Here is a 13,917-nt window from a genome sequence, read left to right as displayed (position 1 = left end):
TACCATCAATTTAATCAAGTCACCATATATATTTTCACAAAATATCATGTGAGACTGTTTAACAGACCAATTTTGTGAGACTAATCTCATATACGACCAAATACGTGAAAAATAACTATTTTTTATGTCAAAAAGTAGAGTTACCGATTAGGGTTGACTCAACCCGGCCAATGGATTGGTCAACCAGATGGTGGGTTTTGGAAAACCAACTCGACCCGACACAGATTAATTCGTTTGATCTCGACCAGTACTCTACTACTCAAATATTTTCGTTCTCTTCTTTGGACAAAACTATATAATATTCTACCTTAGATGTTTAAAATATATATGTTGTTTTGATGGTGTGGTCGATCACCAACATAAAATAACACAAAATTTAATGCGATTTTAATTATTTACATTATCTAATTATATCCATGATGTCAACTTTTTAACACCATAGCCCCCACCCACCTAATGACCAAGGATAGGATTTGGTGGGGATACTGAAAAAGACCATATATAATTTTCTAAATTTTATTTTTAATATTTAAATAAATCTAATTAATTTTAATCCTCATAAATTTAATTTGATCAACTCAAATCCCTGAATTAGTGTAATTTTTTTTTTTGTCTATATCTGGTACTGTATGGACAAAACCAAAGCAACACCAATTGTGGTAAATTAGTGTATTTCTTGCATAGACTAGCTAGTGCTTAGGGATCATCATCTATTGTATTATTGCATGTAAATTATTTTGTATCTCTACATGTAAGATCATTTGACCAAAAAATGTTAATTCTATATCGACGATCTTTGTACCATATTGGGAACCATAGAGTATAACAGGAAGAAATATTATATATACACCAAGAGTGATACAAATTTGTTATATTTGAGATTCATCGTATAAAATTAACTCTTTGTCCGAATACACAAAAAATAACCCTTTTATATTATTTCGTTGAGATTTATTTATAATAATATGATTATTTGCCTACCACCATTAAATTTTTTTTAAAAAAAAACTATCAGATGGTTTTATTTTAATAAATTATCCGTTTCTCATGATTAATTCATTCTAGGGTTTTTCGTCAATCTAAAATAGAATTATATGATAAAATAAATCTACTTGCGTGGAACTTTACAAAACAAAAATATTCCTTCTGATTTACCTTTTTTCTACTATAATTTTCGCAGAACAAAACAAATATCAAATCAGCTTCGGTTGTGTTTGGAACGAAGGATTTGAATTTGTGAGAATTACGTATAATTCAAAGGACTAAAATGAAGAGGCCGTAGAAATCGAAGCGAAAAAAACACACTTGAGCAATGCAATATATTCCAAATCATCTGTTCTAAATTTGAGTCAAATGAAGACAAATTTAAAATCGACATATTAAATCTTTCCAACCAAATGCAACCTTCAATTTTTTTATTTTTGTTTTTTAAAGTTTATTGGGGTTTAATTTAACATCAAAATTCAAGACTGATTTGTATTTACAACATATTTTCCAAGTCAATATACGCCAAAAAAGTTGGAAAACATGGATTGCAAATGGTATGTCAACAATTATTTATCAATTATCAATAAAAAAAAAGTAAGTTTCACGTGAGATGATATATTGTGAGACGGTCTCACGGATTTATGTTCGATAGATTGAACTACCACATCTATATTTGGAGTCAAAAAGTAATATTTTTTAACATAAAAAGTAATACATTTACATGAGTAGTGTCAGATAAGAGATTCACCTCATAAAATTGATATGTGAGATAATATCATATAAGTTTTTGTGAATTAAAACATCTATTGTTTATTTTTGATAATCTATTTAGTGATATTGTTTTTCAGTCCAATATGTGGGCAAGAGATTTGACTGACATATCCTCCAATAAATGGTGCTTGGTGATGAATTAATCACCATATTTATTTACCATACCAACTAAAACATAAAGGCATAGTAAAAGCACCCACTCTGCATTTGAAAGTGGGATTGGACCAATTAACACATGTTTAACCAAATTTAGGAGTTTATACATACATACATATACGTATATATATGTGTGTGTATATGTATGTATGTATGTATATATATATTGAAATAATTATCATAAAATTTTAAAATTTCTTATTATATATGATTTTTTTAATATGTACCTTAGTAGAAGATGATTTGCTTAGGTTTAGCCGTTAGGTCTTGCAAATGCGATTGTATATTATGATTAGCTGGCAATTGCTTCATATTTAATTCCCGTTCTCGAAAAATGATCAGTCCAAAGTGCAATAAAATCCATTTATTTTATAAATCAATTCAAATATCGCTCACAAATCGATGCGAGAAAAGATATCACAAAATGGATAATATTTTCATGGCTAAAAGCAAGAGACATGGTTTACTCAATAAAGTTCAACAGATCATGTTTCTTAAAAATAAAAATAAAAATAAATTTTAAAATAATAATAAAAATGAATAAAAATAAAAAAGACACTAACTCATGTGCTATTTAACTTTTAGTTTTTTTTTTTTTGCTAAAAGCGTTGCCTAACCTAAAAATTCTCAAATATATTAAATGTTGATGGTTACTTCGCAGGCAAAAAATATTTAATTCCAGGATCTGTTTCTGACCAATAGTATCACAGATCATTCAATTTTCCAAAATTAAAAATTATGGGGAAAAAAAAATCAACAACCAACAACTGTATTATTTTATGAGTAAGTCTATGTGAGACGGTCTCACGAATTTTTATCTATGAGACGGATAAATCCTATCGATATTAACAATAAAAAGTAATACTTTTAGTATAAAAAGTAATACTTTTTAATGGATGATCCAAATAAGATATTCGACCAACGAAATTGATCCGTGAGATCGTCTTACAAGAGTTTTTGTGTTATTTTATATAATCCATCAAATTAATTAATGAAAAAGATTATTAATTAAATTGTCATGCTGACCAATAGCTGAAATGGAAGGGCCACTTACCAATGCAATTCCAAGTCACCTTTGCCTTTGAATTAATTAAATATTAGTAGCACAATATTGATGGTAGAAAAACAAGGAAATTTGTTGGATTTCATTTTCATTACATGAAATCCAATGAAAATGAAATTAGCTAGTGAAATTAATTGTGACGAATCACAATTTACTTGAAATAACTTAATATAAAAGTAAAAATATATATTTATAATTTGAAGGAAAAAAAAAAAGAATTTACGTGTAGAACTTGAATTTTTTTTTGGGTATGAATAGCTTTATTTTTTTATTATAATTGTCATGTTTCTTGGTGATACAATTTAATAATTAATTCCCAAAAAGTGATGGGAAATGAAAATGACAAATTTGAATCGATGTAATTATTCCACTTTTCCCGTTTCAGATATACATATTTGTTTATTTTTCGTACATATTAAAAAAGTATCGAAAAAGAAAAGTTTTAAAAAAAATATATTATATTTTTATTTAATTTATTTTAAAAATGATTGTACGTTTTTTTAAATTTAGTTAACCGAAATATAATAATAAATAACAAGAAAAAATTATATATTTGAGACAATCGAAAAATAAATCGACATGTAAGATGAGAGAGAACCACTTAATGTATATGCTTTTTGTGAATATATTACACATGAAATGCATGAAATAGACCTAATAAAAATAAATAAATGCATGAAATAGACCAAAATCACGTACATGTGTGTGTGTGCAAAATATAAAAAGGGGTAAAAGGGAAGAAAGTGGTAAAAGCTAAGGTACATGAACAGATTGTATTTGGTTGAATATTTTAATGTTTATGAGTTAAGAAAATGAAGGTATGCAGGAAACGGTGGGGAGTAACGAGGAAAAAGAGTCGTTTTTCTCGTTGTTGAAGAAGCAGAGGCAGCAAAAAGTAGTTACGGAGATGCGAGCTTCCACTATGGCAACTGCAAATATTAGAAAGGAAACCTCATCTGTACTCTTCCTTTTCCTGCTTTTCATTCTTGTTCTCTTCATAATTTAGTCCTCATAATATATTAACATCTCACACAAATACTTGTTCCTCTTCTTTTTTGAGGCATCAACATTTGGTTTCTTTGCTCTTTATTTCTTGTTTTGCATATCTGAAACAAGCCCACATCTTTACTTTGATTTTCGTGATCTGGGTTTGTTAGATATCTTTTTTTATTATTATTTATTCCTGAGGAATTTTTGCGTACGGAGTTTTGAGAACTTTCTTGATTCTACCGTGTTGAGGGTGGGTGGACTTTCTTTGGACATCTCAGCTAATTTTGTGGGTCAGCTGTTTGATTGAGGGGAGTGAGTTTTTGTGTGCCAGCTCTGGGTCTCGTGTTCTCTTTGATGAAAGATTTTATCTTGATGTATAATGTCGATGATTCTGGGATTGGTTGACTTAAGTTTCAAGGTGTTGAATTTTTTTCTGAAATTCACCTGAGGATTTCAGAATTTCTGTAACTGCTTGTCTTGAAAACCTTTTTACTTTTTTTCTCGTAAACCTTACAACTTTTGATGTAAGAGTTTTAGGTTTGATGTAGAATTGTGGATTTGATAACTAATCGAGTATAGTTTCTGAAAATTCCTTCTGTGTTTTTCTTAGGGGAAAAGGAAAATATCTTACACCATAACAGGAATAGAAGAAACCCGTCATTTTTATTGTGGGTTTTGACAGTTTTTGATAGCTAATTAGACCAAGTTTCTATCTTATTAGATTATAATCAACATTTATTGAACAAAAGAAGTAAGAGAAGGGTTTAGTGTTGCAGTTATTGTCTAGGAGGCCAGATTTTCGTGTTATGCGGGAGGATATTGTGGTCTATGGGAATACCTGATAGTTCTCTTCTGGATTTGATAGGGAAAGTTAGGTCTTGGATTTCTTGGGGTACTAGTGATTCAAATTCCATTTCCTGTGGCTTTTAGATGAGTGATATCAATTGCACTTCTTGTTGCCATTGCAACAATAGTATGTTGGATTCTAGCATTAAGTGTAAATGTGAAAGCTGTGGACGGCTACTTTGTGGTGATTGTGTGCAAGGCCTGGCATCTATGAATTTTGTTTCGACTGGTAGTTTAAAGGAGACAATGGAGACTGTCTTTAGAATCAATTCCTGCCAGTTTTGTTCTGAGCTTCGCCCTCGTGGTCAAAATGTTCGAAGATGCAGTGGTAAAGTCTATCCTTCTGAATCTCCAAGACAAAGCCCAGAACCACCATCACCCAGTTTTAGTGGTGAGGAATTTGATGGTGACTCCCCATACGCTCTTACTAGAAGTAGTGATGCGTCTTTTTCAAATAATCCATCTCCGTTGTCTGTGAATCGCTCGCCAAGCAGGTAAGAAATTGAAGTTCTTTGTTGCGAAGTTGTATCCAATATTCTCTTTTCTTTTGTTTATTCAGTTTACCTGTTATAACTGAAGTATATCTTGTTTTTTTCTCTATTTAGATTGACATAACAGATAGGAGCTGACCAATTTCACTATATTTATTTCAATGTAAACTTCGAATTTTCATGTTTCATTCAATTTCCCGATAATACACATCATGTTGGTTGAGCAAATATATTAAGACTTGTATGTATTTAGCTGGCTGCCACTAATTATTATGGATGGAATTAGTGCATAATGAGATCAGTTGGTGTCTGTTAGTTCTTATGAGATCTTATTTTTATTTGGTTTAAATTGCTGTTATAGTTTGTCCTTTTTGTGTTTCAAATATATATTTTTATGCTTGTTATTGCAGGACTGATGAAGATGATGGTGAGGAATTCACAAGTTCCTTTTTCCGCAAGTCAATTGAATACTTTCATGATACTCCTGCTGTAAATTCTGGTAGTGTTAGTACTAGAAACGAAATTTATAATTTTACATCTGTTGGATCAAAAAACCCTTCGGGTAGCCCCTCTAGGATTCATATTACTCCCAATAGAGTCGGGCATTATGTACAGCAAGGGAAAGGGAGAGCCTTGATGGACGGTCCCTTTGATCAAGAGCATGCGATTTTAGAAAGGCCTGCTAAAGGGAATCGACATACGGAAAAGGTTGATGATACATCAGCATTACCGAGTTCAAGTGAGAAGGTGACACAACCATTGGATTTTGATAACAATGGTCTGATTTGGTTTCCCCCTCCCGCTGATATTGACAGTGATGTGGGGGAAACCAGTTTCTTTACTTACGATGATGAGGATGATGAAGTTGAGGATTCGGGTGCAACAATTTTCCGTACGACTAATCTTGATAACTCCTTTTCGGCAAAGGAAAAGCAGAATGTTGACAAAAATGAACCCTTTCGAGCTTTGATATTGGGGCATTTTAGATCTCTTGTGTCACAGCTTTTGCAAGTACAAGGTATAATCACATCCGAAGAGAATTCTGCTGAGAACTGGCTCAACATAATAACAACAATAGTGTGGAATGCAGCAAACTTTATAAAGCCCAACACTAATCGAGGAGGTAGCATGGATCCCTGTGACTATGTGAAGGTTAAATGTGTAGCTTCTGGAAGTCCAAGTGAGAGGTGAATATATATCTGTTGAATTTTTTTCCTAATCCTCACTCCTATGTTGATGGTGTATGTTTAAGTGAATATTCGTATCAATGCAGTAAAGTTGTCAAAGGAATAGTATGTACGAAGAATATAAAACACAAGCGCATGACATCTGAATACAAACAGACTAGAGTACTTCTCTTAGGAGGGGCACTTGAGTACCAAAGGGTCCCTAATCAGCTGGCATCTTTCAATACATTACTGCAACAGGTTCAATCCCGTTTCATTTCTCACTTCATTTCTTTCACAGCGGAAGTATTTGCATGAATATTACGAATATAATTTGTGAATCAGGAAAATGATCATTTAAAGATGATTGTTTCGAAGATAGAGGCCCATCGTCCCAATGTTCTGCTAGTGGAGAAAAGTGTATCTTCGTTTGCTATAGAGCATTTGTTAGCAAAAGAGATCTCTTTGGTTTTAAATGTTAAAAGACCACTATTGGAGAGGATTGCGAGATGCACCGGTGCTTCTATAACCCCATCAACTGATCATATATCAGGAACAAGGCTGGGGCATTGCGATCTGTTCCGTTTGGAGAAAATTTCAGAAGAGCATGCACCTCTTAATCAATTAAACAAAAGGCCATCAAAAACCTTAATGTTTTTTGAAGGTTGTCCCCGGCGATTAGGTTGCACGGTAAAGTGATTTCAAACTCTTGTAAATCATGTTTAAAAAAAATTCTGATCATTCTCATTTTGAACTTTTGGCATGTTCCTTACTATTGTATCATAATCAGGTCGTATCTGTTTCAATTGTATGTTTTGTTTGTTTCCATATTGATCTGCCATTAGTGAGTGGATTAGTGTCTTGGCTATGTTAATTCTCAAAGAACCTCTGTCTATTAATTTGGGAACTGGCTGCTGTAATAGTCTGTCAATTTATAAGGTCTTCTCCTTGGTCTAACATCCCACCTCGCCGCAAAAAGTATGATCAGTGTTTGATATTGATCTCATGCTTGATTAAAATGGTCAATTGTCTTTGTAAAGAAAATCACAACAAGTAATTTCCGGAGTCCTTTTGTTAATGCAAGTGCAATTTTTTTGAAAGTTCTGGAATAAATTTTCAGAAGCTTTTAGAATGTAACAATCTGAGTTAACACCTGGCATGGGATTTCTTCCCACGATGTCCTTTGTCATTGCTTTAAAATGGTAGTAATAACATGGTTGAAGGCACACGCCATATTGTGATAAGATACTGTTGAGAAGTACATTTGCTGAAATCACAATGCACACAAGCTCTGATATAATCAATAATATTCTGTATAATTTTAATCTTGGAGTCATGAAATGAAGCTTTTACCAGATAATGAATTGCTGATGAGTATTCTTTGAACTCTGTTTGTATTTAGAAGTACATTTGCTGAAATCACCATGCACACAACCTCTGATATAATCAATTGATATTCTGTATAATTTTAATCTTGGAGTCATTAAATGAAGCTTTTACCAGATAATGAATTGCTGATGAGTATTCTTTGAACTCTGTTTGTATTACAAGATCGAATGAAGCACGTTCAATCTCAACTCATTCTGAATCTTGTTGAAAAAACATATCATTTTCGGACAACATCTTATGCAGTTCTTTCCTTCTCATTCTTGTTTAATTTTTCTAGAGTTGGACTCAATGGTTGCCTTAGTATTGATGGATTTAACCTTCATCAATTGAAAACCCATCATCTATGTTTGGAAAAAAAAGTTGGGGAATTTAATTGTCCTTGAAATTGAATATACTTGTAAACCATCTTTGAGAGCATTTGAAATTCCTTTATCCTTTCATAAGATCCATCGTCAAATCCAAGTCTATCAATCCAAACTTAGCCTAAGGAAATATCGCATAAAAGGTATCATTGAGCTTTTGGGATAAAAGTTTGTAGTTTTGCTGCTTTGACCGAATATTCGATGCTCTTGAATCAGTCTAACATAAAATTTGGACTACCTTTTTGTTTATGAATTGATGATGAGCACTTGGTAATTGCTTTCATTGTCACAGTCATCAAACAACTCTTAACTTCCATTAGTTGGAGTCGGCTGTATGGATTATTTTATCCGCTCCACTTGTTTGAATTTAAAGTCTAGGTGTTTTACTCAAGAACTTCATGCCTAGCCTCTCCTAGCCTCTCCTAGCCTCTCCTCTGTGTCTACCATCCTAACATTGTTAAAAATTTCTAACAAGCGACAGCCTCCATCTTGTTTCCATAGAAAGTAATACATCTTCATATGGTGAATTTATTTTAAACTTTGCAGCCAAATGTGCTATAGCTCGGGAACCCCTGAAAACATCGTTCTAAGAAAAATCAGTGTACTTGATTTTGATTTCCTACCGTTGGTATCTGTGTATGCTAGGTGCATTACTGATAGATGTTGAGTTTGTCAAGTTGTTCGTCCCTGAGTAAAATAGGAAGGACGTGAGGGTAAACTTATTCTCTACACATCTTATAGGTTGTCCTGAGGGGTTCATCACGTGAGGAGCTTAAGAAGGTAAAAGATGTGGTCAAGTATGCTGTCTTTGCGGCTTATCATTTATCACTACAGACTTCATTTTTTGCTGATGAGGGCTCCAGTCTTCCTAATATGAATGGAAAACCCTTCCATATCAATCAAGAGAAGATGATTATCGATAAGTCCATCTCTGCTATCCTCGATTCAGTTGTGACCACCAGTGACGGGGAAGAAGTCAATGTCCGAAATAATGATTTTGAATCTGCTGATCTCAATTTGGAGCTTGGATTGCAGGAATCTCTGTCTGAGCTTGGGGACACAGGTTATGGTATTTCTTTGCCAGAAGAGGTACAATACAAAAATGTTCAATGTGCACTATCTGAGGCATGTGAGGAGAATTTGGCATTGGATGTAAAACTTGACGAAGCAAGGTCTACTTGTTCGAGAAATGTAAATCATACCCCAACAGAATCATCAGGTCAAATGGATGGGGTTTATGACATTGAAACCTCCAGTGAATGCTATTCTACTAATGACAGTTATCAAAGCATTGTAGTTTCTTTCTCTAGCCACTGCATGCTTAATGGAACTGTATGTGAACGTGCCCGTCTCCTTCGTATAAAATTCTACGGCCCATCTGATAAACCGTTTGGGAGATATTTGAGAGACAATATGTTTGATCAGGTAAGACTTTGATGGATTATGTAACTTTTCTGGTTTCTATGATTGACTTATTCATTTCAATTTGTTTTCCCAGTCGTCCCTCTGTCGCTCATGCAAGGAATCAGCCGAAGCCCATGTCATTTGTTATACTCATCAGCATGGAAATCTTACTATAAATGTGAGATATCTTCCCTTGATTAAGCTTCCTGGGGAGCGTGATGGTAAGATATGGATGTGGCATCGATGCCTCAAGTGTGCATACACGGAAGGTGTTCCATCAGCCACTCGAAGAGTGGTTATGTCTGACGCCGCCTGGGGACTTTCTTTTGGAAAGTTTCTTGAACTTAGTTTTTCAAACCATGCCACTGGCAATCGTGTTGCAAGCTGTGGTCATTCTCTGCAGAGGGACTGCCTCAGGTTTTTTGGGTACGTCACTTGACATTCTCTTAGATTGCAGCATAAATTCCTTTGTATGCTTGCAAATATAAATTACCAGTTGAAATGTGAAAAAGAGGCAAATACCTCTTCTGCAAAATAAAGTGGCAAAAAACATTAAGAAACCCGCGTGTAGTAAGAGCATTATTTTATGATATAAATTGATCATCATATCTCTAATATGATATGAACTCTTTTTAGAGATATAAAGGTACACTAGTGGTTTTATACCCTTGAAGCTGTCATTAGACTCCATGTGGATAGTATTTATGTACGCGTAGTATGAGCCACTTTAATTTTTCATACGGAACTAGTTTTCTTCCTTGTAAAACAAAGTTTTTGCAAAACCTTGTGTTAAGTTGCAGTAGTAGTGAAACAATGAAATTTTTTTGAACTTACATCTTGGACAGATTTGGAAGTACAGTTGCTTTCTTTCGTTATTCTCCCATAAGCATCTTTTCTGTTCATTTGCCTCCACCTATCCTTGAATTCTGTGCTGGTGAACAAAGCTGGACGAGGAAAGAAGCATCCGAGGTTCTTAAAAACCAAAAAAGCTCTTTTTTCAAGTGCTTTTATTGTTTTATTAAGTTGGTAGCTTGACGATCTGTCTCTTTATCCGTAGCTTTTGAAGAAGGCAGAACTCTTGTATGCCAACATATCGGACGTTCTTCAGGAAATGGAAAACAAAAGCTCATCTTCTATTCATAAATTATATGACACAAATGACCACGTGTCAGAACTAAAGCACATACTTGCCAACGAAATGGAGTATTACAAAGTGAGTACTAACTGGCATCCAAGCTACTCAATCTCTGTAATATTTATCGTCTCTTACATTATATTTTAACTAATCTAATCATGCAATTTTAATATATTTTTATGAAAATTTCAATGATGTGTCAGCTTCTCGGGCTTTCTACTTTGTAGGATTTGCTCCAATTAGCTGACAAAGATATTCGACAGCATGATATAGAGGGACCTGACATTCTTGAAATTAATAGATTGACACATTCTCTTGTAATCCGTTCACAAGTTTGGGATAGACGGCTATGTCAACTGGAGTCCTTCAAGAAATGTTTCAGAGTGAATGCTCCAAATGATGATGCACCTTTGACCAAATTGAATGATTCTGATACACATTTGAAGGATGGCTGCCTTGCTGTTGGTCGTAAAGACACTGTGCCTTTCGATCCCATATTAGAGAAATTTCCAGTCAGAGCTATGCCTCCCAATTCTGAAGAGTCTGATGATTCCCCTTGTGATTTGAAAGAGAAGTTTTCATTTATTGCTTTCTCAGACAATAAAGAGGATGTAATGCACCAAGATGAGCATGGTACTGTCAATATGACTTCCTTAGAACGCCACCCGTCGGCTGGAACAATCCTTTCTGATAAGATAGATTCAGCATGGTCTGGGGCTGATATTATAAACACAGAATCTACCTCATCTAGGGAAATCAATCGAAAAAATAATACAACTTTTAAAAGACTGATGCTACCAACAAGAGTTTACTCTTTCGATTCTGCTCGGATGTTCCAAGAACGAATGAGTAAAGAACTGTCGCCTCCTTCACATTTTTCAACTATTCGATCTTTTCATGCCTCTGGCGATTACAGGTACATGATCAGGGACCCCATTTCGTACATACGAAGTTACCATGAAGTTGAAAAACCAAATCTTTTGTTGGCTACATCTGGTTCATTTATCTCTTCAGCGTCACTTTTGCCTGAAGGTGCAAGATTAATGGTTGCCCAAAATTCCCTAATTGATATTGTACTTACTGTTTATGACGACGAGCCGACGAGCATCATATCTTACGCCCTTAGTACCAAACAGTATGAAACTTGGATCATTGATATACCAAATGGGGTTGAAGGAGGATCAGATGCTAGTCCAATCAGCAAATCATCATCGCTGGCTTCCAACCTTTCAGCATGGCAGTCTTTCGGTTCTCTCGATTTGGAATACATGCACCATGGAAATCACTCCCCTGAAGATTCTTCATCTATGGTCGGTTCGCTATCTAGCGATCTGAAAAGTTCACCTCATCTAAGGATTTCTTTTGAAGACGAGCATTTTAATGCTGCTGGAAAGGTGAAGTTTTCTGTCACTTGTTACTTCGCGAAGCAGTTCGATGCTCTACGGAGGAAATGCTGCCCTAGCGAAGTGGATTTTATTCGTTCCCTGAGCCGTTGTAGGAGATGGAGTGCACAAGGTGGGAAGAGTAATGTTTATTTTGCCAAATCATTTGACGAACGATTCATAATCAAACAGGTAACTAAGACCGAGTTGGAATCTTTCAATGAATTTTCGCCAGAGTATTTCAAGTATTCGACAGATGCTCTAAACTGGGGAAGTCCAACCTGTCTTGCCAAAGTTCTTGGCATATATCAGGTTCGCACGTGTCTCTTGCTTATGGGATTATATTATAGCTGTGTTTACTATTTCTTGGTTATATATAACATTATTTCAAATGGTAAACAACAGGTCAACGTCAAACACTTGAAAGGTGGCAGGGAAATGAAAATGGATTTGATTGTGATGGAAAATCTCTTCTTTAGAAGAAATGTTTCAAAAATTTATGATTTGAAGGGCTCACTGCGATCACGATACAATTCAGACCCAACAGGAGCAAACAAAGTGATGTTAGATCTGAATCTCTTAGAAACAACGCGTACAAATCCTCTATTTCTTGGAAGCAAAGCTAAAAGAATCCTAGAGAGAGCTGTTTGGAACGATACATCATTCTTGGCGGTACGCTGTTCTGCCTGCCCTGAAAATGTGATAAAATTGTGGGATTTTTTGTTTATAACTTTTGTTACCAATGCTTGTCTGATTATCTTTGACCTCAAATGGTAGACAAAACAGAGGCATAAAGATATCTCATTTTTCACACCGAGTGCTGGCACTCAAATTTTACTTTGAATCAATAGAATCACGCAGTACTATTTTTGCATTTTCCATGGCGTGTCCATGACAATTATTTACACTTTCGATTGATCAGTGCAATGGATTATTCTTTTCTGCTATGAAACTCTTTTTTTACTGTGTATTTTATCATATCATTTCATTTGCATGCTTCAAACTTTTACGCGTATTTCTCTCATTTTACAGTCGATCGATGTCATGGATTACTCATTACTAGTGGGTATAGATGAGGATCGAAACGAGCTGGTAATAGGGATAATTGATTTCATGAGACAGTACACTTGGGACAAGCATCTGGAAACATGGGTGAAGACATCTGGGATACTTGGTGGGCTAACGAGTGCTTCACCCACTATTATTTCCCCTAAACAGTACAAGAAAAGATTCAGAAAAGCTATGACCAGTTACTTTCTTACAGTACCAGATCAATGGTCATCCTAAGTATTTTTTCCCCCGAATTTCTATCATATATCTACTATTTATTCACCTTTTTTTTTTGTTGGAGTTAGGATCCAACAAGACGTGTATCCACCATTGTTGTAAGTAACATAAGCTTCAGCCAAATATTTTTTTATCCATTGTACGATTTAATAAAACTGGTAAAACTAGTTCTAAATTTCGATCACTTTCTACCTTTGATGCAAAAGAGGCAATGTTGACAATTGTGAGGTGTTATTTAAGCTTTGGCAAAAACTTGTGTGAGATGGTCTCACGGATCGTATTTTGTGAGACGGATCTCTTATTTGGGTCATCAATGAAAAAGTATTACTTTTTATATTAAGAGCATTATTTTTATTGTGAATATCGGTAAGGTTGACTCGTCTCACAGATAAAGATTCGTGAGACCGTCTCACAAAAGACCTACTCTTCAGGAGTATATAGTGTGTATTTTGTGTGATAATGTTTGGATAATATGAATCAAAATTAAG

At 34.5% G+C, this 13,917-nt stretch overlaps 1 protein-coding gene across 1 annotated transcript; it reads left to right on the top strand.

Moving 5' to 3' along the window:
- Positions 1-3,702: 3,702 nt before the first annotated feature.
- On the top strand, positions 3,703-13,619 carry LOC140979790 (putative 1-phosphatidylinositol-3-phosphate 5-kinase FAB1C). Its single transcript, XM_073445359.1, has 11 exons — positions 3,703-5,307; positions 5,715-6,491; positions 6,578-6,731; positions 6,816-7,160; positions 8,963-9,646; positions 9,720-10,051; positions 10,471-10,594; positions 10,683-10,838; positions 10,988-12,454; positions 12,548-12,814; positions 13,175-13,619. Exons 1-11 carry the CDS (start codon positions 4,898-4,900, stop codon positions 13,427-13,429), a joined length of 4,971 nt encoding a protein of 1,656 aa, XP_073301460.1. The 5' UTR covers positions 3,703-4,897; the 3' UTR covers positions 13,430-13,619.
- Positions 13,620-13,917: the final 298 nt, after the last annotated feature.

Source organism: Primulina huaijiensis, chromosome 6 (genome assembly GCF_012295235.1).
Source record: "Primulina huaijiensis isolate GDHJ02 chromosome 6, ASM1229523v2, whole genome shotgun sequence".
Classification (NCBI taxonomy): Eukaryota; Viridiplantae; Streptophyta; class Magnoliopsida; order Lamiales; family Gesneriaceae; genus Primulina; species Primulina huaijiensis.
Note: the sequence above shows the minus strand (reverse complement) of the source record. Positions and strands in the feature narration are given on the sequence as shown.